The sequence below is a fragment of the Equus przewalskii genome, chromosome 18 (assembly GCF_037783145.1).
Source record: "Equus przewalskii isolate Varuska chromosome 18, EquPr2, whole genome shotgun sequence".
NCBI lineage: Eukaryota > Metazoa > Chordata > Mammalia > Perissodactyla > Equidae > Equus > Equus przewalskii.
In genome coordinates, this window is record NC_091848.1 from 23892166 (window position 1) to 23916127 (window position 23962).

At 38.5% G+C, this 23962-nt stretch overlaps 1 protein-coding gene across 21 annotated transcripts in view; it reads left to right on the forward strand.

Moving 5' to 3' along the window:
* Positions 1 to 23962, forward strand: part of YEATS2 (YEATS domain containing 2) — a 100526-nt gene that overhangs the window by 36719 nt on the left and 39845 nt on the right. For 12 of the 21 annotated variants that reach the window (XR_011529106.1, XR_011529104.1, XR_011529107.1 and 9 more), the window contains exons 8-13: positions 8460 to 8571; positions 12462 to 12506; positions 17118 to 17298; positions 18578 to 18817; positions 21007 to 21165; positions 23077 to 23180. Coding sequence is in view for 16 of the 21 variants with exons in the window: in XM_070582429.1 (XP_070438530.1) it covers positions 8460 to 8571; positions 12462 to 12506; positions 17118 to 17298; positions 18578 to 18817; positions 21007 to 21165; positions 23077 to 23180 (841 nt within the window). In the remaining 5 variants the exon portion in view is untranslated. Of the gene's footprint in view, positions 1 to 8459; positions 8572 to 12461; positions 12507 to 17117; positions 17299 to 18574; positions 18818 to 21006; positions 21166 to 23076; positions 23181 to 23962 lie in introns of all 21 variants that reach the window. The other 9 variants (XM_070582425.1, XM_070582436.1, XM_070582426.1 and 6 more) reach the window with 3 other exon arrangements.

Below are 23962 nucleotides of genomic sequence, written 5' to 3' on the forward strand. Positions count from 1 at the left end.
AAGGCCTTGTAATTTTCATTGTATAGGTCTTTCACTTCCTTAGTTAAATTCACCCGGAGATATTTTATTCTTTTTGTAGCGATTGTGAATGGTATTGTGTCTTGAGTTCTTTTTCTGTTAGTTCATTATTAGAGTATAGAAATGCTACTGATTTATGTAAATTGATTTTATACCCTGCAACTTTGCTGTAGTTATTGATTACTTCTAAGAGTTTTCCAGTGGATTCTTTGGGGTTTTCTATATATAAGATCATGTCATCTGCAAACAGCAAGAGTTTCAATTCCTCCCTCCCTATTTGGATTCCTCTTATTCCTTTTTCTTGCCTGATTGCTCTGACCAGGACCTCCAGTAATATGTTAAATAAGAGTGGTGATAGAGGGCATCCTTGTCCCGTTCCTGATTTCAGGGGAATGGCGCTCAGTTTTTGCCTATTGAGTATGATGTTGGCTGTGGGTTTGTCATATATGGCCTTTATTATGTTGAGGTAGTTCCATTCTATGCCCATTTTGTTCAGAGTTTTTGTTATAAATGACTGTTGAATCTTGTCAAATGCTTTCTCTGCATCTGTTGAGATGATCATGTGGTTTTTATACCTCAGTTTGTTGATGTGGTGTATCACGTTGATTGGTTTGTGGATGTTGAACCATCCCTGTGTCCCTGGTATGAATCCCACTTGATCATGATGTATGATCCTTTTGATGCATTGCTGAATTCTGGTTGCCAGAATTTTCTTTAGAATTTTTGCATCGATGTTCATCAGCGATATTGGCCTGTAGTTCTCTTTTTTCGTGGTGTCCTTGTCAGGCTTTGATATCAGCGTGATGTTGGCCTCATTAAATGTGTTAGGAAGTGTTTCATCCTCCCTAATTTTTTGGAATACCTTGAAAAGGATAGATATTAAATCCTCTCTGAAAGTTTGGTAGAATTCCCCAGGAAAGCCATCTAGTCCTGGGGTTTTATTCTTTGGGATGTTTTTGATTGCTGTTTCAATCTCTTTCCTTGTGATTGGTCTGTTCAAATTGTTTGCTTCTTCTTGAGTGAGCTTTGGGAGATTGTAGGAGTCCAAGAATTTATCCATTTCCTCTAGGTTATTCATTTTGTTGGCATATAATTTTTCGTAGTAGTCTCTTATAATCCGTTGTATTTCTGCGGAGTCTGTTGTTATTTCTCCTCTTTCATTTCTGTATTTGTTTATTTGAACTTTCTCCCTTTTTTTCTTTGTAAGTCTGGCTAGGGGTTTGTGAATTTTATTTATTTTCTCAAAGAACCAGCTCTTTGTTTCATTGATCCTTTCTACTGCCTTTTTTGTTTCAATAGCATTTATTTCTGCTCTGATTTTTATTATTTCTCTCCCTCTGCTGACTTTGGGCTTTGTTTGTTCTTCTTTCTCTGATTCGGTTAGGTGTAGTTTAAGATTGCTTATTTTTGGGATTTTTCTTGTTTGTTAAGATGTGTCTGTGTTGTGATGGATTTTCCTCTTAATACAGCTTTTGCTGTATCCCATATGAGTTCGTATGGCATGTTATCCTTTTCATTTGTCTCCAGGTATATTTTTATTCTTTAATTTCTTCAATGATCCATTGTTTGTTCAGTAGCATATTGTTTAGTCTCCACATCTTGTGCCTTTCTCAGCTTTTTTCTTGTAATTAATTTCTAGCCTTATAGCATTATGATCAGAGAAGATGCTTGTTATTATTTCAATTTTTTTAAATGTGTAGAGGCTTGGCTTTTTTCCCAGCATAGGTCTATCCTTGAGAATGTTCCATGCGCACTTGAGGAGAATGTGTATTCTGCTGTTTTTGGATGAAGTGTTCTATATATGTCTATTACGTCCCATTGCTTTAGTTTTTTGTTTAGCTCTACTATTTCCTTGTTGATTTTCTGTCTGGATGATCTGTCCATTCATTTGAGTGGGGTGTTGAGGTCCCCTACTATTATTGTGTTATTTTTAACATCTTCCTTTAGGTCTGTTAATAGTTGCTTTATGATCTTTGGTGCTCCTGTGTTGGGTGCATAGATATTTATAAGCATTATTTCTTGTTGATGAAGTGTCCCTTTGATCATTATATATTGTCCCTCTGTGTCTCTCTGTACCTGCCTTATTTTGAAATTCGTTTTGTCTCATATAAGAATTGCAACACCTGCTTTCTTTTGCTTGCTATTAGCTTGAAGTATTGTCCTCCACCCCTTCAGTCTGAGCCTGTGTTTGTCCTTGGGGCTGAGGTGTGTTTCCTGGAGGCAACAAATTGTTGGATCTTGTTCTTTAATCCATTTTGCCACTCTGTGTCTTTTTATTGGAGAGTTCAATCCGTTTACATTGAGGGTGATTATTGATGCATGTGGATTTACTGCTGACAATCTGTCGCTCATTATCTGGATTTCCTGCATTACCTTTGCTTCTCCTCCTGTGTGCTTTAGCCTACCCATTGGCTATTGCAATTTCTTCTGCTGGGTTTCTTAGATTTTTCCTTATTTATGTTTTGTGGCTCTGTTCTGTTTTTTAGTTTAGTGGCTACCCTGAAGTTTGTATTTAGAATCTTGTGTATAATATAGTCTATTCTCTGATGGTCTCTTACTTACTTGGCCTAGACTGATTTAGTCCCTTTGCTCTGCCCCTCCTAAATTATTATTTTCGTTTCTTATTCCAACTCGTGTTATGAGTTTGTAGTTAGAGTGATAAGATCGTCTTTGCTTTGGTAGTTTCCTTACCTTTTTCCTAATGCTTTAATTCAATATTTGCTGTCCTGTTCTGGTTATACCTGTCTCCCTACTCTGCGGTTTGTGACCTCGTTTTACCTTTTTTCTTTTTTCAGGTGTGAGAGCCTTGAGGATTTCTTGTAGTGGAGGACTTTTGGTTACAAATTCCCTTAACTTTGTTTGGAAAAGAGTTAATTTCTCCCTCATATCTGAAGGATATTCTTGCTGGATAGAGTATTCTTGGCTGAAGATTTTTATCTTTTAAAGTTTTGAATATGTCACTCCATTCTCTCCTAGCTTGTAAGGTTTCTGTAGAGAAATCCACTGAAAGTCTGATAGAAGCTCCTTTGTAGGTTTTCTTCTGTCTTGCTGCCCTGAGTATTCTTTCTTTGTCTTTCATTTTTGCCATTTTTACTACTATATGCCTTGCAGTACGTCTTTTTACATTGACAAATCTAGGAGATCTGAAAGCTTCCTCCACACACATTTCTCCCTCAATCCCTGGGTTTGGGAAGTTCTCTTCTATAATTTCATTAAGCACACTTGCTGCTCCATTTTCCTTTTCTACGTTCTCGGTAATTCCTATGATTCTTAAATTCTTTCTCCTCATTGAATCCACTATTTCTCTGATATTTTCCTCATTCTTTTTTCTCCTTAGTTCTCTTTCTTCCTCTGTCTGGAGCCATTCAGCCTGTCTATCTTCGATTATAGTAATTTTCTCCTCTATGTTGTCTACACGGGCATTCAGGGAATACGTATTCTGTTTTATCTGATCCATCGTATTTTTCATCTCCAGTATTTGTTTGATTCTTCTTTATAGTTTCAATCTCTTTTGTGAAGTAACTCCAGAATTCGTTGGCTTGTTTCTCTATCTTTCCCTCTACCTCATTGAGTTTTTTGATGATAGCTACTCTGAACTCATTTTCACTTGGTTTACCTATTTCCAAGTCCTCAGGACTTAATTCTGTGTTTTTATTGTTTTCCTTCTGGTCTGGAGCTTTTATAAATTGCTGGACGGTAGAGGAGCGGTTTTTGCACATGATGGTAGAATTCAGTTGCAGTTACAGCCTGTCGCCCCTAGATAGGGGTTGAGAGCCATGTGTTCTGAGCTCTCCGCCTTCAGGCAAGATGGTGGCACCCAGCGCAGGTTGGGGAGGAGGGGCTCTTTCTCTTGCGCACCAATCTGGATTCCAATGCAATCAGCTCTCGTTCTCTGGTCTCCTGGGGCCTTGGTTTGATGGGGTCCCCACGCACGGAAGCTTTCTGCCATCAGTGGGTTTCCACTGTACCAGCGGCGGGAGTCCTGGACGATGCCCGGTGGCATGGCCCCTCCCCTGCTCCTTCCCTCACCCGCGGCAGTGATCCCAGTCTCTAGGGGAGAGAGTGAAGTTCTCTCTTACCCCGTTCCAGCTCCTCCGAGGCCAGCTGCACCCTCTCTGTCCTCCATGGTCTTGTTTCTGTAGTTCTCTGACAGTCTGGCGTTAAGATTATTGGCTGAAATTCACTTTTTCCTATCCTTTGTTGTGGTGTGGAGGGGAGACAGTCCTGGGTCAGTTCAACCCGCCATTTTGCTCCGCCCCTCTCTCCAGTGTCCTCACTTTAATAATGAGGTTATGGTAGTATAATACCATAGAATCTAAGCTGACTAAGGAGAGGAGGAAATTATGTAAGATCAGCGATGCAAATTGAAAGTTAGTAGACTCAGAGCTTCTTGATATTTAGGACCTTTTCTTTCCTGTCTTTATATCCTCAGGGTCTAGCGTAGTGCCCAGCACATAGTAAATACTCATTTCATGTTTGTCGTGGATTGAATTGTTGAATCCATGAGTGGGCCATTCCTTTGGAGGTGGCTGTATTTGTTTGGAAGTTTTTTGTTTTTGTTTTTGTTTTGCAGGGGAAGATTCACCCCGAGTTAACATCTGTTGCCAGTTTTCCTCCTTTTTTCTTACTTTTTCCTACCTCAGAGCCCCAGTACATAGTTGTGTATAGTTGTAGCTACTTCTGTGTGAGCTGCCGCTACAGCATGGCTATTGAAGACAAGTGCTGTGGTTCCACGCCCAGGAACTGAACCTGGGCCGCCAAAGAGGAGCATGCCAAACTTTAACTGTTAGGCCATCAGGGCTGGCTCTTGTTTGGAAGTTTTTAATTATATTGAGCAGAGACCTAATTTCCTTTAACTTCTAAATAGTAAACTTTAGTATGCCTTTTGACACCACACAGATCATTATAATCTCTTTTCCATGTAGCTGTTGTTCAGATATTTTGAAAGCAACTGTTGGGTCTCTTCCAGTCTCCTCCAGGCCAACCACCCACATTTTTTTCAGTGGTCATTCATGTGACTTTGCTTTGTGTTTCTTTCCATCCAGGTTATATTCCCTAACACACTCCAGTTTATTTATATTCTTCTTAAAATAGTCTTTTTAGTACTGAACTTTAAATTCCAGGTCTGGCGTGTGTAACCAATATAAAGTAGAACAGAACATTAATGTGTGTTCTAGATTTAAGAAGGGTTTATGTCTTCTACGAGGCTCTTCAGGTATTTCTGGCGTCAGGTGTCTAAAGCAGTGTGATGAGTAGGGGAGATCTTTTGCAGCTGCCTTGAGACTTGGGCTTAATCTTAGCTCTGGATCAAAGCATGTGTGTGTTTCTTATGTGCTCTGAATTTCCTCATCACCACGTGTTACCTGGTAAAGAGCATGGGCAGATTCTGCTCCTATAGAAGCATCTTTTTTTATATTTGGTTCAGTTGCCATGACCATCCTTAGTTAACTTCCTAAAAGCCATGATTATAAATTTTGCTTTTAGGCACAAGACAGTCAGTAAATGTGTGCTAGGCTCAGAACTTGGCAGGGATTGCAGAGGTGAAGAACATATGGTTCCTGCCTTTGAGAAGTTTAGTGGCATATTCCTGCCCTTGGTGCGTGAGAGACTAGAGTGGGCTAGGCCCCCACAAGAATGTCCTAGCGAGCCTCCTCAAAACATTTGTATCTGTTTCATTTAATTCACATGTAGAAACTCTCTAGAGTTGCACTGTCCAATAGAAATGTATTGTGACCCACATAAGTAGTTTTACATTTTCTAGTCACCATGTTAGAAAAGTAAAAACCAAAAAGTGGAAATAAATCGCTACACAGGGTAATGCAGTCTTAGGCTACTTTATGAGGAGTAGACTTACTATACCCTGCAGTCTGACAGTGTCTAGCCATACTGTCATGCATATGGGGAGTGAGGAGATCTGACACCACAGGGACCTGGAGTAGCTAGTGGTTAAAGCATGGGTCCTGGAGCTTGTGGCCTCTGTTTTTATCCTGGCTCCACTGCTTATCTGCTCTGTGACCTTAGGCACGTTAGTTATTCAGCCTCACTGTCTCAGAGAGCATATTGCATAGTGTGGTTATAAAGATTAGATAAGTTAATAGATATAAAGGGCTTAGAACCTAAGTGGTTGGATCATAGTAAACAGTATAAGTGTTTGCTTCTGCTGCTGTTACAAGAAACAGAATGTATTCATCCTAAAAAGAAAAAACTTAGGAGAATGTTGTAGTTCTCTTGAAGTTCTTTCATGGGGAGGAAGAATTTATTTATGATTCCAGAAGGCATATTAGAACTAACATGCAGGAGGAAGATGAAATGTTTTTATAACAAAGCTATTCAGGAATGTAATGGAGAGTCTCATTAAGTAATGAGTTCTGGGTCCCTAGAAGTGATCCCGAAAGACTGGTTGGCCACTTGAATTAATTAGTTGTGCAAGGAGTTGCACTCCATTCTTTATTTCTAGTAAAGCCATTTTTTTTATCCCTATATTCTGTGGTTTTCCTTCCTGGTCATCAATGTATTTCACCTTCTATGAGGAATCTACAGTCATGTGTAACGACATTTCAGTCAATGACGGACCACATATGGTGGTCCCATAAGATTAGGACCATATAGCCTAGGTATGTAGTAGGCTACGTCATCTAGGTTTGTGTAAGTACACAAACACACAACGACAAAATCACCTAACAACGCATTTCTCAGAACTATCCTTATCATTAAGTGACTCTTGTCTGTAGACATACAGAAGTCTGTTCAGGAGAGGCAGTCCTTTTTTGTGTGAAAAATGTGTATCTCTGAAATATAACATTTCTGTGGGTGATGTCTTGTGTGTTGGTAGGTCTTAGGTTCCTTTTTTGTTTTAAAAAATGTGGTTATGGAGGAATTTCCTGTTAAAAGCATTGTTCCTTTTTCCTGGCCTTTATGCCATTTGTCTGTCTGCCCTGGCAGAGCTCCTTCCTGTCCATTCACTAAAGTTTAGCCTGTGTATGTGAATTGAGGAACGCAGCTAATTTACTGTATCCATAGTGAGAGAAATTCAGCATAGAAACAGTATTATGGACATGTATTGCACAGTAAGTTTAGACTGTCTGCTTGGCTTTACTGGAATTTAAGTGGCCAAATGTCATCAGTAGAATTTGCTTTAATTACTCTTAGGTCTACCTTGCCTCTTGGCCCCGCTGTACCTCAGGCTTTGGATCCCTTTCCAAAACTATCTCAAGTCTACCTTCTCGTTTGACCCCAAGCTCATCTTTTAATTTATGTCTGAATCTGTACCAACATTGTGGCTGCTTCTAGTACTTACTCAGCATGTATTCAGCTGGTCTCTTCCACCAAGACACTCTGGTTTTCTTTGCTTTATTCTCTCTCTGCTTTATAACTTGTGTTGCTTTCTCTACTTTCCAGGCCACTCTCGATCTCAGGGGTCTTTCCTGTCTTGGGCTCTCCCGGTAGCCCCAGGCCCTGTGCTTAACGGTTCAGACCTGTCATTAGGCTCCTCTGAGGTCGAGTCCTTGGACTCTGCCATGACTGATTCATGTCTCCTGAGTTTTCCGAAAGCACAGCACACTGAAAGTTCCTTTCTCCTTGCAATCTTGGCATCCTCTCTCATTACAGTAATTCCAAGCCAGTGATTCATAATGAGCATTTTCATTTTAAAGGCATTCTCTTTTCCCCGTTAACTTAAACCGTATTGTTTTTGAGTACTTAAAGATCTCAGTTAAATTAAAAAAATTGTTATTATGGAAAATTCCAAACATTCACAAAAATAAAGAGTGTACTGAACCCTCATGTACCCATCACCAGTTATTAACAGTTTGCTAGTCTTTTTTCATCACTTTTCCTTTTTTTCCCTTCACAAATGACATTTTGCCTGAAGATTCTCTAGTCCAGTTAGCATTCACACATATTCCCCTTTGTCCACTAAAATCATAGTCACTGTTTGGGGAAGATCATTTTATGAACATAAGATCTTTTAAGTCCTCTTAGCAGACAGTTCCAAATAAATTGTCACTTTCAAATTGAGCATTTTCATGATTTACCTTGTTTTGGCCAGAGTGGAGGAATAAATGTGAGTGTCTTGGGTAGGGAACGTGCACCTCAGAGTCTGTCTGTCAAGTACCAGTCAAGGACTTTGGCTCTGATATTGTGACATCCATCAGATCACCTTAGTTCCCTGTCTGTGAAAGCAATGACATTGAATTATATAGTATAAGTGCCTTAGCTCTAAGTAGTCAGTAACTGAAAGTTTAATATAGGTTTGAGTTGTATTTTCTTTTATAATTCAGCATTTTAGCAAAATTCACCATATTAATTTAACGTCAAACAAAGAAACCTAAATAACTATCAGAAGGATGTGAATTTTTAACTTAGCTATTATGAGAAAGCTTTTCCTCTGTAGAATGAGAGCGTGAACATGGATTGATGTGTTAATATCTGCTTTTCTCTAGAGAGCCTCCTTTTCATCTGACCAGAAGAGGCTGGGGTGAGTTTCCTGTCAGAGTTCAAGTTCACTTCAAGGACAGCCAGAACAAACGGATAGATATCATACATAATCTGAAGGTATTGTCACAAATGTTACTTCCCAGGAATGAAGTCTCTTTGCACCTGGTGCTCACAGTGGAAGTGTTAGGCCTTCTGAGACAAGTGGCCAAGGAGCCTTATATTTACTGCTGTGACCCTCCTTTGTCCTCTGAACATCGGGGGAGGGGCTGTTGTACAGCAGAATCTACATTCTTTAAAAAGATGAACTGGTCAGATAATCAGAAAACTTGAATCTTTGATCAGCGCTCACTGTTAATTGTGTTGCCTGGGGCTAAGTTACTGAAATCTTTTTCTTTTTTAATCTATTTGCTTTTCTATAAAATGAGGCAAATAATAAGGCTTGTCTGTTTATCTCATAAGGATAAAGAATATGCTGATCTCCTAAGAGTAAAGATAGGAGAACATGTTTTATAAAATATAAAGTACAAGGTTATAATACTTTTGTATTAGAGAAATCCTTCACTGGTATATCCTCCTGGTTTATTATGCAGCCGTTGTAAATTGTATTTGACAAAGTGTTTTCTATATGTGGGGAAAAATTTCCATTATAGTAAGTCAGCAAAGTGTATAAAACTGTATGTATAGTATGAGGTCAACCATGATTTTATTTATTTATTTTTATTTATTTATTTATTTTTAAAGATTTTATTTTTCCTTTTTCTCTCCAAAGCTCCCCGGTACATAGTTGTGTATTTTTAGTTGTGGGTCCTTCTAGTTGTGGCATGTGGGATGCCGCCTCAACATGGCTTGAGGAGTGGTACCATGTCCATGCCCAGGATCTGAACCAGCGAAACCCTGGGCCGCTGAAGCAGAGTGCGCGAACGTAACCACTTGGCCACGGGGCCAGCCCCCAACCATGATTTTAAATAGGTGGAAAAAACACAAAAGAAATATACCAAAATGTTGGAGTAATTAAAGTAATGATATTGCGGGCAATTTCCCCTGCCTTTTTTTCGCCTGGGTTTTAAAAAAAAAATGTTTTTCCAATTTTATTTAATAAACATATTTAACTTTTGTAGTTGGAAGACAGACCATTTTTTTTTATGTTCCCTTGGGCCATTTCCATAGTAGTTTCGTGTACATTTTCTCTATGTAAGATATAATCCTAATATTGAGCTTCTCCCAAAGCACCGTTACTTTGTAGTTTACCATACTGTTTCCATTAATGGCTCCCAAAAGTGAACTACATGAATTGACTATATCTGCAGAATTCCTTTTTTATACCCTTTGTTCTACAAGTGGACCCTTTACAACCTTAAGGCATGTTGAAATTTGCCCTCCATTGGTGATAGAGAGCACTGCTTAACTTCATGTTTAAGTTATTTTCTAGAGATTCCTGTAGGACTGATTGCCTTATGACTTCAGAGAACAACTGGAGCCAAATAAAGAACATACTGAGGGGCAGGATATGGTCCTACTTACTTAGAGAAAGATCTAAAATAGTTTTGCTTTCCTTTTATTTTAAGCACTGCACATACCATCTTATATTATACTGGGCCCAGCCCTCATCCCCAGAATAAAAGGAATTGTTTACATAGCTTTCATACATGTTTTCTTGTCCATATCACTTAGAGTTTCTGGTGGAAGATTGAGACAGTTTTTTAAAATGACAGTATTTATTTCTTATCAAGCTTTCTGAAAACCTTAATTTTACTATTTATTATGTATTGGTTGGCCTTGAGACCTTAACTGTGACCGTATGATCTTTATTTGTACTGGAGTGTCATTTTCCCTGTTCTTCTGTGTTAACTCTCAGAGCCATCTTTGATTCTTCCCTCTTTGTTCTAAATATTTGTTCAGTTGCAGACCATTCTTTCTTCATAATCTTTCTTATATTCTACCCTTTGCCCTTCCCTTCTCCTGCTAGGCTATTGCTCCACTCTCTCCTGATGCTTCTTTAATCCTAGTTGATCAGTCCGTTCTGCACACCACCGTCAGAGTAGCCTTCCTAACAGAGGAGAACCATTAAGCTATTCCTCTCTGAGAACCCTTGATTGAATTCCTGTTATTCAAGTTTGAACTCCCCTGCCTGCTACTCAGGGCTCTTCACATTTTGACTCAACATACTTCTCCTTGATCTAAATTCTCTCACACTGATCCCCTGTGTGAACATCCTCCTCCAGCCAGGTCAGTCTGTTCATGTCCCAGAAATGCCTGGAGCCGCCTTCTCTCATGTCTTCTTTCAGGCTCTTCCCCTCCTCAAATGCCTGTTTGGATTCTTTCCATTCTTCAAGTTCCTATGTAACTTTTCCTGGCTATTGAAGCCCAAAGTGATCTCTCTGTATTCTGAAATTCTATGGTAAATAACAATCTGTATTTGATACTGTAATAATTACATTAAATACTAAATACTCTGAGTGTTAGACTTATGTGAAATTTAAAGTTCCCAGAATGTATGAAGTTCCCACATCCCGGATCCCTGACAGGTCATCATCTACAGCCATCACCCTGGAGTACAGTAATCCCCAAAACAATCCATTTATCCATTTAGTAAATAAACTTTTGGAAGGTTCTTTCATAAATTTACCTAAAACTGCCTTTTTTCTTTTTTAACCTTGAAACTCATTTGTCCTAGTTTGATTTCTGGAATAGCACAGAACAGGACTTTGTTTTGTTTTTTAAGAACCCTAAAACTGTTTAATGATAGCCTTCGTGTCTCTCCTTAAGTCATTTCTTTTCCAGGCATAGTCTGTTCTTGTATGCTGTGCTTTGTAGTCCCTCTTGCCATTTTGATAACAGTTCTTTTTATCAATCTTTCTCTTAAAATGTGCTCTGAAGAGTGAAACATAGGCCAGTGCAGATTAGAGAGAGACTCTGTGCTCTGGAGAATATGAAATGAACGTAACGTGAAATTGCCCGTATCTTTCAGCAGTCATAGTGTTGGCTAAGGTTTAAGTTTTAAAACTCCAGATTTCTCCCATGGAACTACTATGAATCCACTCTGTGTTGCTTTTCTATTATGAACACTAGATCTCGTGTCTGAGTGTCCTCTCTCTGTGTTGGCTGCTAAGGAGCTCAGCCAGACTTCAAATGTACCTCTTCCAAGCCTTTAGTATTTTCTGTTTACCAACCTACCCCTAGCTTCATGTTTTCCCCCATCTTTCCTCTCTACCCAACTTAACCATTTTCCCCCTGTTGATCTTACTATATACTATTTATATTGATGAGCTGCCACAGATCCTTTTTTTAAAGTGTGAGAATATAAATGAAAATACAGGAATAAGAACTTTGCCTCTTTTTATGTAATTGTAATCTTTTTTGTTTATATTATCAACATTCCCTCAGTTTATACTCTTGTCTTTTCTAAAGTCAGTCACGATGCTGATATATTGAAAGTGATTAGTGTTGCCTAATATTATCTAAATTTTCATTTATTTTTTCAAAAGTGCTTAGTAATACACACTAACTATAAAATTGTGTCATCACATTGCATATGTATTTTTATAGTCTGTATTTTAAAATATTTTTACATAGTCTTTGTAAATATCATCTACATGACTGCATAATACTTCACAATTGATGGTTCATGGTTTACTTAAGCATTCCTCTCTTGCTGGACGTTTATATTCTGATTCAGTTTGTGATTATAGGTAATGGTGCAGTAAACATCTTTTTATGTAAAACTTCCTCCATTTTTAGATTGTCCTTAGAATAGCTTTTTAGAAGTGTGTAGTTTATGTTAAAAGTATAATAACCAGCTGTATTTCTGAGGTTATTATTAATTTTACTCAATTTTTCCCCCAGAAAATTGAGGGGTTTTATTGAAATGATGAATTGATAGTTTACATTATGGAAAAGTAGATCCTATGGCATGAAGACTTGTGAAAGAGATTTTAGATAAGATTGTATCCTGAGATTTATAAGTAAGTGTTGTGAAATTTAACACTCTTCCTTTTGTCTCTCAATAGCTGGATAGAACTTATACTGGCTTGCAGACTCTTGGAGCAGAGACGGTAGGTTTCTTCCCTACAGTATTATTTGGGAACACGTAGAATGAAAATTGATGTTGTTTGTTGTTGAGGAAGATTGGCCCTAAGCTAACATCTATCATCAGTCTTCCTCTTTTTGCTTAAGGAAGATTGTCGCTGAGCTGACACCTGTGCCAGTCTTCCTCTATTTTTTGTGGGATGCTACCACAGCGTGGCTTGACCAGCAATGGGTAGGTCCACACCTGGGATTTGAACCAGTGAACCCCGGGCTGCCAAAGTGGAACATGAGAACTTAACTGCTGCACCACTGGGCCGGCCCCTCTTCATTTTTAATTAGAAAAAAAATGAGTGCTGAATTTTTTAAAAAGTTTATCTCCCCCTTTTTTTGTTTCCTTTTTGAAAAATTGTGATAAAATACACCTAAAATTTATCATTTTAACTATTTTTAAGTATATGGTTAAGTGGTATTAAATATATTCACATTTTTGTGCAGCCATTGCTACCATTCATCCAGAACTCTTTTCGTCTTGGAAAACTGAAACTGTACCCATTTACAATTACTCTCCATTCCCTTCCGCTCCCAGTCCCTGGCAACTACCCTTCTACTTTCTGTGTCTATGAGTTTGACTACTCTAGGAGACCTATAAGTGGAATCATACAGTGGTTTTTTTGTGTGTGTGTGACTGGCTCATTTCACTTAGCATAATATTCTGAAGGTTCATTCATATTATAGCATGTATCAGAATTTCCTTCCTAAAAAAGGCTGAAAGATACAGACATACCTCATTTTGTTGCACTTTGCAGCCGTTCCATTTTTTGTATATTGAAGGTTTGTAGTAGCCCTGCATTGAGCTAATTTGTCAGTGCCATTTTTCTAACAGTGTTTGCTCACTTCATGTCTCTGTGTCACATTTTGGTAATTCTCACAATATTTCAAACTTATTCATTATTATTGTATTTATTATGGTGATTTGTGATCAGTGATCATTGGTGTTACTATTGTAATTATTTTGGGGCTCCACAAAACACGCCCATGTACAATGACGCACTTTATCAATGTGTGTGTTCTGACTGCTCCTGACCAGCTGTTCCCCCACCTGTCTCCCTCTCCTCTGGCCTCCCTATTCCCTGAGACACAGCACTACTGAAATTAGGCCACTTAAGTCTACAGTGGCCTCCAGTGTTCAAGTGAAAGAACGAGTTTCACATCTCTCAGTGTAAATCAAAAGCTAGAAACGATTAAGCTTAGTGAAGAAGGCCTGTCAAAAGCTGAGATAGGCCAGAAGCTAGGCCTCTTGCACTAAACAGTTAGCCAAGTTGTGAATGCAAAGGAAAAGTTTTTGAAGGAAATAACAAGTGCTGCTCCACAGAACACAACCTTATTGCTGATATGGAGAAAATTTTAGTTGTCTGGATAGAAGCTCAGACCAGCACAACATTCCCTTAAGCCAAAGCCTAATCCAGAGCAAGGCCCCAACTCTCTTCAATTCTATGGAGGCTGAGAGATGAGGAAGCTGCACAGGAAAAGTTTGAAGCCAGCAGAGGTTGGTTCCTGAGGTTTAAGGAAAGAAGCTGTCTCCATAACATAAAAGTGCAGGTGAAGCAGCAAGTGCTGATGTAGAAGCTGCAGGAAGTTATCCAGAAGATCTAACTAAGATAATTAATGAAGGTGGCTACACTAAACAACAGATTTTCAGTGTAGATGAAACAGCCTTCTATTGGAAGAAGATGCCATCTAGGACTTTCATAGCTAGAGAGGAGAAGTCAATGCCTGGCTTCAAAGCTTCAAAGGACAGCCTGGCTCTCTTGTTAGGGGCTGATGCAGCTGGTGACGTTAAGTCAAAGCCAATGCACATGTACCATTCTGAAACTCCTAGGGCCCTTAAGAATTATGCTAACTCTACTCTGTCTGTGCTCTATAAAAGGAACAACAAAGCCTGGATGACAGCACATCTGTTTACAACATGGTTCAGTGAATATTTTAAGCCCACTGTTGACACGTACTGCTCAAAAAAAAAATTCCCTTCGGAATGTTACTGCTCATTGACAATGCACCCAGTCACCCAAGGGCCCTGATGGAGATGTACAACGAGACTAATGTTGTTTTCATGCCTGCTAACACAACATCCATTCTGTAGCACATGGATCAAGGAGTAATTGACTTTCAAGTCTTATTTAAGAAATACGTTTCATAAGGCTATAGCTGCCATAGATAATGATTCCTCTGATGGATCTGGGCAAAGTCAATTGAAAACATTCTGGAGAGGATTCACCATTCTTGATGCCATTAAGAACATTCGTAATTCATGGGAAGAAGCAAAGTATCAGGAGTTTGGAAGAAGTTGATTTCAACCCTCATGGATCGTTTTGAGGGGTTCATAGCTTCAAAGGAGAAAGTAATTGCAAATGTGGTAGAAACAGCAAAAGAACTAGATTTAGAAATGGAACCTGAAGATGTGACTGAATTCCTGCAGTCTCATGATAAAACTTTAATAGATGAGGAGTTGCTTCTTAAGGGGTTTGAGAGATTGACTGCAATTTTAAAAGAAGTTCTACTTCTTAAGAAATTGCCATACCACCCCAGCCTTCAGTAGCCACCACCCTGATCAGTCAGCAGCCATCACCATTGAGGCAGGACTCTCCACCAGCAAAAAGATTAATGACTTACTGAAGGCTCAAATCATTGTTAGCATATTTTAGCAATAAAATATTTTTAAATTAAGGTATGTACATTGTGTTTTTAGACATAATAGTATTGCACTGTTAATAAACGACAGCATAGTGTAACCATAACTTTTATACGCACTGGGAAACCAAAAAATTCATGTGACTCGCTTTATTGCGGTGGTCTGGAACGGAACCTGCAGTATCTCTAAGGTATGCTTGTATTCAGTTATATGTGTATCCTGCATTTTGTTTCTCCATTTATCCACCAGTGAGCACTTGAGTTGCTTACATCTTTTGGCTATTGTGAATAATAATGCTGCTAAGAATGTGGGTCTGTCTGTTCAAGTCCCTTCTTTCAGTTCTTGTGGGTATATAACCAGCAATGGAATTTCTGGATTATATGGTAATTCTATTTTTAATTTTTTAGGGAACTGCCACACTGTTTTCCATAACAGTTGCACCATTTTACATTCTCACAAACAGTGCACAAGGGTTACATTTTCTCCATATCTTTACCAGCACTTGTTATTTTCTATCTTTTTGATAGTAGCTATCCTAATGGTTGTGAGGTGGTATTTCATTGTGGTTTTGGTTTGCATTTCTCTAATGATTGTTGATGTTGAGCATCTCTTCCTGTGTTTATTGGCCATTTGTATATCTTCTTTGGAGAAATGTCTGTTCAAATTTTTTTGCCCATTTTTGAACTGGGTTGAGTTTTAGTTGTTGAGTTTTAGGAGTTCTCTCTGTATTCTCTATGTTAGTCTCTTATCAGATATATGATTTGCAAATATTTTCTCCCATTTTGTGGGTTGCCTTTTTACTCTGTTGATTGTGTCCTTTGATGCACAGAAGTTTTAAATTTTGATAGAGTTCACTTTATCTGTTTTTCCTTTTGTTGCCTGTGCTTTTTGTGTCATATCCAAGAAATCATTGCCACATTCCTATGTCTGAAGGTTTGCCCCTATATTTTCTTGTGTTGCATTGTTTTAGGTCTTATGTTTAGGATTTTGATCCATTTGGAGTTGATTTTTGTATATAGGGTAAGGTAAAGGTCCACCTTCATTCTAATGTATGTGGATAGCCAGTTTTCCTGGCACCATTTGTTGAAAGACTGTCCTTTTCCCCTTGAGTGGTCTTGGCATCCTTGTCAAAAATAATTTGACCATATATGTGAGGGTGTATTCTATTCCAGTGGTATATATATCTTCCTTTATGTTAGTACCAAATGTTTTGATTACTATAGGTTTGTAATAATAAGTTTTGAAATCAGGAAGTGTGAGAGCTCCAACTTTGTTTTGCCTCCCCTTACTGCTTCGCCTCCTTTTTTTTGGTATTCATGATGTATCAGCAGTAGCCATTATAATTAGAATTATCTAGTTAAATCTTACTCTGCTTAGGGAAATGTACTCTGTTATGTCAAAAGATATTTATTGAGCATGTACTGTGTTCTAGGCACTGGTCCAGGGATTGGGGACACACAGAAATGAACAAGATAGCTACTATCAAGCAGATATATTCTTGGTTGTGTTGAGAATAGGGAGAAGGTATACAGTAAACATAAAAGGAAATAAGATAATTTCACTTGAAAATAAGCTTTATAAAGAAGAGCGGGTGACAAGAGGGCTGCTTTCCCTAGGTTGGTTAGGGAAGGCCTTTCTGACAGGGTGATGTTGATTGAATGGTGAGAAAGAGGCATTCATGCAAAGATTTGGGGGAAAAGTTCTAAGGCGTAAAAACAGCACATGGAAAGGCTCCAATTTTATGGCTGATTTCACTGAATTATCTGTTAAGGCAAACTAGATATATTCTGGGATAAGTGCTTTAGTTCTTGGGATTGAAATTGCCTTTGAAGTATGATTAGAAATCATTTGTCACTTCTCTTTCGATTACCACATTCTAAGACAGGTATGGGGCTTTCTGTGACACTGATGATGGGTTCTTGAGCCCAGTTGTTGCTCCATTGTGTAGGTAGTGGATGTTGAGCTCCACCGGCATTCCCTTGGAGAAGACTCCATTTATCCTCCATCCTCCGAGTCGGACATCTCTGATGCCCCACCGTCTTTGCCTTTGACCATTCCAGCCCCAGTGAAAGCTTCCTCGCCGTTGAAGCAGTCACATGAGCCAATACCTGATACCTCTGTGGAGAAAGGTAATATATTTTTCCTTATATGGAAATGCCTTTTTCTTGTATGGAAGAGTCATTCTGGGTCATTTCTTTCTCTCATTTGCATAATATAATATTGCACTTCTGCCTTCAGAGACTTAAGAGTGTGTGGAAAGTCACTTTTCCGTAAGTGGACATGATGCTTATACTATACAGCCCTACTATGAAAAGAGCTAAATCTTTCCTCTTCTCAGAAAATTTTCTTTCATAAAGTTCTACTGACATTTTTTGGAACACAAAACTCAAAAAACATTAAATTTTTATTCTTTGATTATAATGGTTTCTTCTAATATGTTACAGGTAGACTTTCTGATTCAGTCCCTAATTGTGTGCACATGAAACTTAAGTATCTAATCTTACTTAAAATACAATATATGATTAATCATCAAATGTATTTTGACTATCGCATTTTTTCATTTAATAAGTGTATAAGTATTTAAATCTTCACTTATATGATGTATACATATATGATATAAAATTGATTCTAAATGGTGTTAGTTTAATTCTAAGCCTACATTTTTGTATTTTTTTATTTTTGTCTGTTTTCTTTTTTGGCAAGGAAGATTCTCCCTGAGCTACCATCCGTTGCCTATCTTCCTCTTTTTTTTTTTGGCTTGAGGAAGATTAGCCCTGAGCTAATATCTGTGCCAGTCTTCCTCTACTTTGTATGTGGGGTGCTACCACAGCATGGCTGATGGGTGGTGTAGGTCGGCGCCCAGGTTCTGAACCTGCAAGCCCAGGCTGCCGAAGCAGAGCACGTGGAACTTGAACCACTCAGCCACGGGGCCCCTCCCCTAGTCCTGCATTTTAATATGATGGCACTATTTTAGTTCTTTTATGAAATCTCAACTTTATTCCTCTTTAAGTTTCAGTTGCATCTTTATTGGCATTTAAGAAGACATCATTAGATTAAGTGAATGCTTTCTTTAGAGTTTTTCTCTTCTTTAAAGTTTTTCAATTCATACATAAAAAATGGGAGAACATAATAAACTTGTGTGCTTTTTATATTATATACACTGTATAATTAATATATTTTCTAATTTTTTGAAAAAAGCATTTTAATAAAATATGATTCTAGGCATGATATTTACGTTTCACCCAAAAATGTGTGAAGGGTAATAAATACTGTTGATTAATTTACTACTGGTAAATGGTTGTTGAAATAATAAGGGATTTTTATTTTTCATTCTTTTCCCACAGTGGTAAGATTTTATTATTTTGAAGTGATTGATGACTTATCATTTGCCTGTTTCATTTCAAGCAGGATTCCCAGCCAACACTGAAGCTGAGAGACACAGTACATTTTATTCTTTGCCATCTTCATTGGAACGAACACCCACCAAAATGACAACATCCCAGAAAGTTACCTTTTGTTCTCATGGCAATTCAGCTTTTCAGCCAATAGCATCAAGCTGCAAAATTGTGCCTCAAAGTCAGGTTCCTAATCCTGAGTCACCTGGAAAATCCTTCCAACCTATCACCATGAGCTGCAAGATTGTTTCAGGTATACAGATGACGTGTGTAAAAATTGTTGGAATGACAAGACAAAATACTATGGCTTTTCTTTTTTAGTTCTTCTAAGCAGGGGTTTTTGTTTAACAAGCAAGCTAATGATTAGCAAAGCAAAGCTGTCACAAAGCAAAAAGAAAAAGTCATTCATATGCAAACAGTTCTTTTACAAGAAAGAGTGGCCCTGAGCTAATGTCTGTTGCCAGTTTTCCTCTATTTGCTTGAGGAAGATGGTCCCTGAGCTAACATCTGTGCTGCTCTTCCTCTACTTTGTATATGGGACCCTGCCACAGCATGGCTTGATGAGTGGTGTGTAGGTCTGTGCCTGGGATCTGAACGTGCGAACACCAGGCTAGCCCCTGGAAACAATTTTTGAATGAGGAAAGAAATGAAATTCAAAGTAAATTTTCATCTCGTACAATTAGCACAGGTCAAATGTTTGCTAAGATATATGGTTGAAACTAAGGTGGGGATTAAGTTTGGGGATTATATGTGGAAACCAAAGTGACTAACGATAGAAAAGAATTTAGGAGGCTTTTGGTTTGGAGTTCAGCTTCAGGAGTTGGAATTACTTTGGGATTGAAATATCTTTTATACTCTCTAACCATTCTAGAAAATTATTCATTCCTGTTATCACTAGATAGTTTTGAGTCTTCGTTTTCATTGAGGTCGAATCGTCCGTTGCCTTGTGACAGTTTCCCATTTATGTCGGGTAAACTTCTGGTGGGAATACAGTTCATGATTTTGGCTGTACCACCTCAGAACAGACAAGGAAGAGAGTCAATAGAAATGTCTAGCTAGTGGGAGGCTTCCTTATAATGCTTCATTTAAGAAGGGGGAAAAAAGGGAGTCTTTGGTGCTAAAAATAGACAACTAAGCAGGAATATAACCAAAGCCTTTGAAGTTGAAGAAAGGTAAAGAATCTATAATTTGGGCCTGGTCCCATGGCCGAGTGGTTAAGTTCACGCACTCTCCTGCAGGCAGCCCAGTGTTTCATTGGTTCGGATCCTGGGCGGAGACATGGCACTGCTCATCAAAACACGCTGAGGCAGCATCCCACATGCCACAACTAGAAGGACCCACAACGAAGAATATACAACTATGTACCAGGGGGCTTTGGGGAGAAAAAGGAAAAAAAATAATAATAATAATGATAAAATTTTTTTAAATTTAAAGAATGTGTAATTTTACCTGCCAGTTAGAAGCGGTTTGGAACTTGCTGCTTCAGAGGTGGAAGAAGATGAACATATAAATTAGTTTGAAGTTCAGAGAAATTCATGGATGACAAATTTGATCAATGAAGAACAGTTGAGAGGGGCCTGCCCCACGGCCAAGTTGTTAAGTTCGTGTGCTCTGCTTCAGTGGCCCAGGGTTTCGCCGGTTCGGATCCTGGGCGCAGACGTGGTACCGCTCATCAGGCCATGTTCAGGCAGGTGGCATCCCACATGCCACAACTAGAAGGACCCACAACTGAAATATACAACTATGTACTGGGAGGATTTAGGGAGAAAAAGCAATTTAAAAAAAAAAAGATTGGCAACAGTTGTTAGCTCAGGTGCCAATCTTTTAAAAAAAAAAAACAGTTGCGAGTGTTTAATGGTACATTGGTAACCTTTGAGAGTATTCTGTGGGAACATGAATCTCTCTGGATCGTGGCTGTGACATAGTATTGACAGAGACTTTTGTTTTGAGTGGGTGAATTTCAGAATTTTTTATTGGAAATTAATTGCACATCAAGATTTCTGGTGCCTAAGTCTAGCTGTTCACTTACTAATTTCCTCCCTAATTTTAGTGTCTTTGGGTGTAAACAGTATTATAACAACTTTGAACTGCTTTTTGAACTTTAATGTGCCTACCGTGTGATCTTGTTAAAACGCGGATCTATATTCAGTAGGTCTGGGGTAGGATTTCAGAATCTGTTTCTGACAAGTTCCCGGATGCTGTTGCTGCTGCTGCTGGTCCAGGGATAAGGATGGAGAGAGTGAAACTCCCTAATCCCAGGCCTCAGCTACGCTGCTGCTGCTGCCCAGTACCTGAAACATACAGTTCCGTTCTCTTTTCCCAGTTTGTCACCTTTGTCCTCGTCGCCCTGCCCTTTTTCTGTTACCTTCAGCATCTTCTTAGATAGATTGAATATATCTATTTAGTTTAGTTTCTCTGTCTTTTCTCTTTTTTGTTGTAAAGGTTCCCCTATATCAACTCCAAGTCCATCACCATTGCCTCGAACCCCAACTTCCACTCCAGTCCATGTGAAGCAAGGCACTACCAGCTCTGTTATTAATAATCCTTATGTTATCGTGGACAAGCCGGGACAGGTTATTGGAGCTACCACTCCCACTACAGGTGGGTGTTTCATCAACATTTGTGCAATCCAAAAGAGTTGATCTTTTTTAGAGATGAAATCCTAGCATGAGAATGAAATCTTCATCCATAAACAAGAGGAGGGAATATATAAAAGTAACTCCAGTGCTCTTTCTCTGAGGGAGGATTTGCTTTTTTGTAAAAGTTATATTTTTAGGAATTTACTTAAGTTTTTTCTTTGAAATCTAAAAATTAAAAGTGAGACCTAATTAGTTTTCTTTAAAACAAAAAAGTTTATTTTATTTTCATTTGGAAGACATTCTTGTTGGGCCTGCAAGCAATGTGGTTGTTAACTTTTCCAAATTAAGTTTTAGAACAAGAACAGCTTTGTGAGCCGTATATATTTCTCCCCAGTCAAATAAAAAAGTGATCTTTGCTTTTCTGTGAATAAGATAAATTTTCGTGTGAGAGGGAAACTGATCTCTACAGTTATAGAAAGAGAACTCTAGAATACTTGGATTCACTGTGATTGTCATCATAATCATAGTGATTTTCAGGTTTCTTTGAAGTACTTTCACTAACATTTATTTCCTTCAATTAAATTTTTTAAACACACACTCCTAAGTGTAAACTTACCTATTAGCTTTTACTTCTAATTAAGAGAAATTGCGAAAAGAGAAATGAAGTAAGATATGACTAAGATAATGAGACTGGTTTTTTTTTTTTTTTTGAGGAAGCTTGGCCCTGAGCTAACGTCTGTTGCCAGTCTTCTCTTGTTTTTTTCTCCCCAAAGCCCCAGTACACAGTTGTATATCCTAGTTGTAGGTCATTCTAGTTCTTCTATGTGGGATGCTGCCACAGCTGGCTTGATGAGCAGTGCGTAGGTCTGTGCCCAGGATCCAAACTGGTGAACCCTAAGCTGCCCAAGCAGAGTGCGTGAACTTAACCGCTCAGCTACCGGGCTGGCCCCCTACATATTTGACTTTTTCTTTTTTAAAGATTGGCACCTGAGCTAACATCTGTTGCCAATCTTTTTTTTCTTCTTCTTCTTCTCCCCCTTTACATAGTTGTCTACTCTAGTTGTAGGTCCTTCTAGTTCTGCTATGTGGGATGCCGTCCCAGCATGGCCTAACAAGTGTTGCCATGTCCACGCCCAGGATCTGAACCAACGAGCCCTGGGCCGCCTAAGCAGAGCACGCAAACTTAACCACTCGGCCACAGGCCAGCCCCCATATTTGATTTTTAACACACATGAATGTATGTTGCCTTTCCAAGTAATCTTTTGAGAAAGTTACGTCCTTTAACAATGATTATAATTGTGTAACTTTTAAAAATGATGCTTTCGGAGATTAGCTAATAGCTTTTTGAATATACTTAGAGATGCCAAATAGATGTCCTTTGAGGATGTTTAGTTTTAGGAATCAGCCAGGAGTCTTTGCAGGGAAGTTTGGTAAAGGGAGTAGGTGATGAAATACTGTTTTCGGTCTCGACTTATTATTGACTGTAGATAATGTGATTTATTCCTATTAGACCTAAAGGTAGTTATGCAGGTGGAGTACAGAGTGTTTAGTGTTGGCAGCATTTTGGAATAGGTATAACTGTCTACCTTGATGGAGCTAGCAGTCCCTTGAATGCATACATTTTGGCACAGTGTTAAATACCCAGTACCATTAGGCTGTACTCTCTCTTTTTGTGTCCATAGCAGAGTGTATAACGTTTCTTACTTCACTACTTCTTCTACACTTCCTTACTAGCTTCTTGTACCTTTTTAGCTTAATAAAGTGTTCAGCTTTGTAGGATGAGTCCTTGAGTGTTTTTCTATAATAATTTCATGATTTTGAGTTCTCAACCTTTAAAAATGAAAAATAAATAGTGGGGAAAGGGGAGGGTGGTAGAAAATGCTTTAAAATTCCATTTTGTAAATTTTACTTTGTTTGTACTTTTGCTTATCAGGAAGTCCTACAAACAAGCTCTCTACTGCCTCTCAGGCCTCCCAAGGAACAGGTTCCCCTATTCCTAAAATTCATGGGAGTAGTTTTGTAACATCTGCTGTCAAGGTAATACTCTTATTGCGTGATTGCTCTTTGCTAGTTTCTGAAGACAGTTTAAACTCAACAAGAATTCGTCAGTCGATAATGCAAATTTCGTAAAGTAGGATCTTAAGCTAGTAAGTATCTTGAAGATCATCTTCTCCAGACTCCCCTACCTTATCCTTGATCTTTTCCTAGTGTAGGAAATGTTTCTCAACACTTCTATCAGTTGGTCACCCAGTGTCTATATGAAAACTTACGATGATGAAGAGGTGGCCTGGTTTTTTTTGGACAGCTTTGTTATAAATTTTTCCTTATAAAAATATTCATCTGTCAGTACATGCCTTTTTGCCTGTATTTGCACCAACGAGGAGTAAATGTATTTCCTTTTCTATGTCACCATTTAGTTAGTTTAAAATAATTCTTATCTTTCCATATGTGTTTTTCTCCCTTCTTCAGAGTAAGAAGTCCTTTGAGGTTTAGAACTTAAGATATGATCTGACTTTTTCAGGTCAGAGTGCTAGATACTTGCCCACTGTTTGGCAGAGACAGTCCCTGTTATTCAACTAATTTGTCCTTGTCATGGCTGCCTTCAGGCAAGAGCCTTTGAGGTACAAACTCCTGTCTGAGAACTCCTGAGAATTCAGAAATCACCTTTACGTGACAAGTGCTAACACAGCGTTTCTTATATTTAGGCGCTTAAAGATTAAAAAAAAATTTTTTTTCTTTTTCTCCCCAAAGCCCCCCAGTACATAGTTGTATATTTTTAGTTGTGGGTCCTTCCAGTTGTGGCATGTGGGATGCCCCCT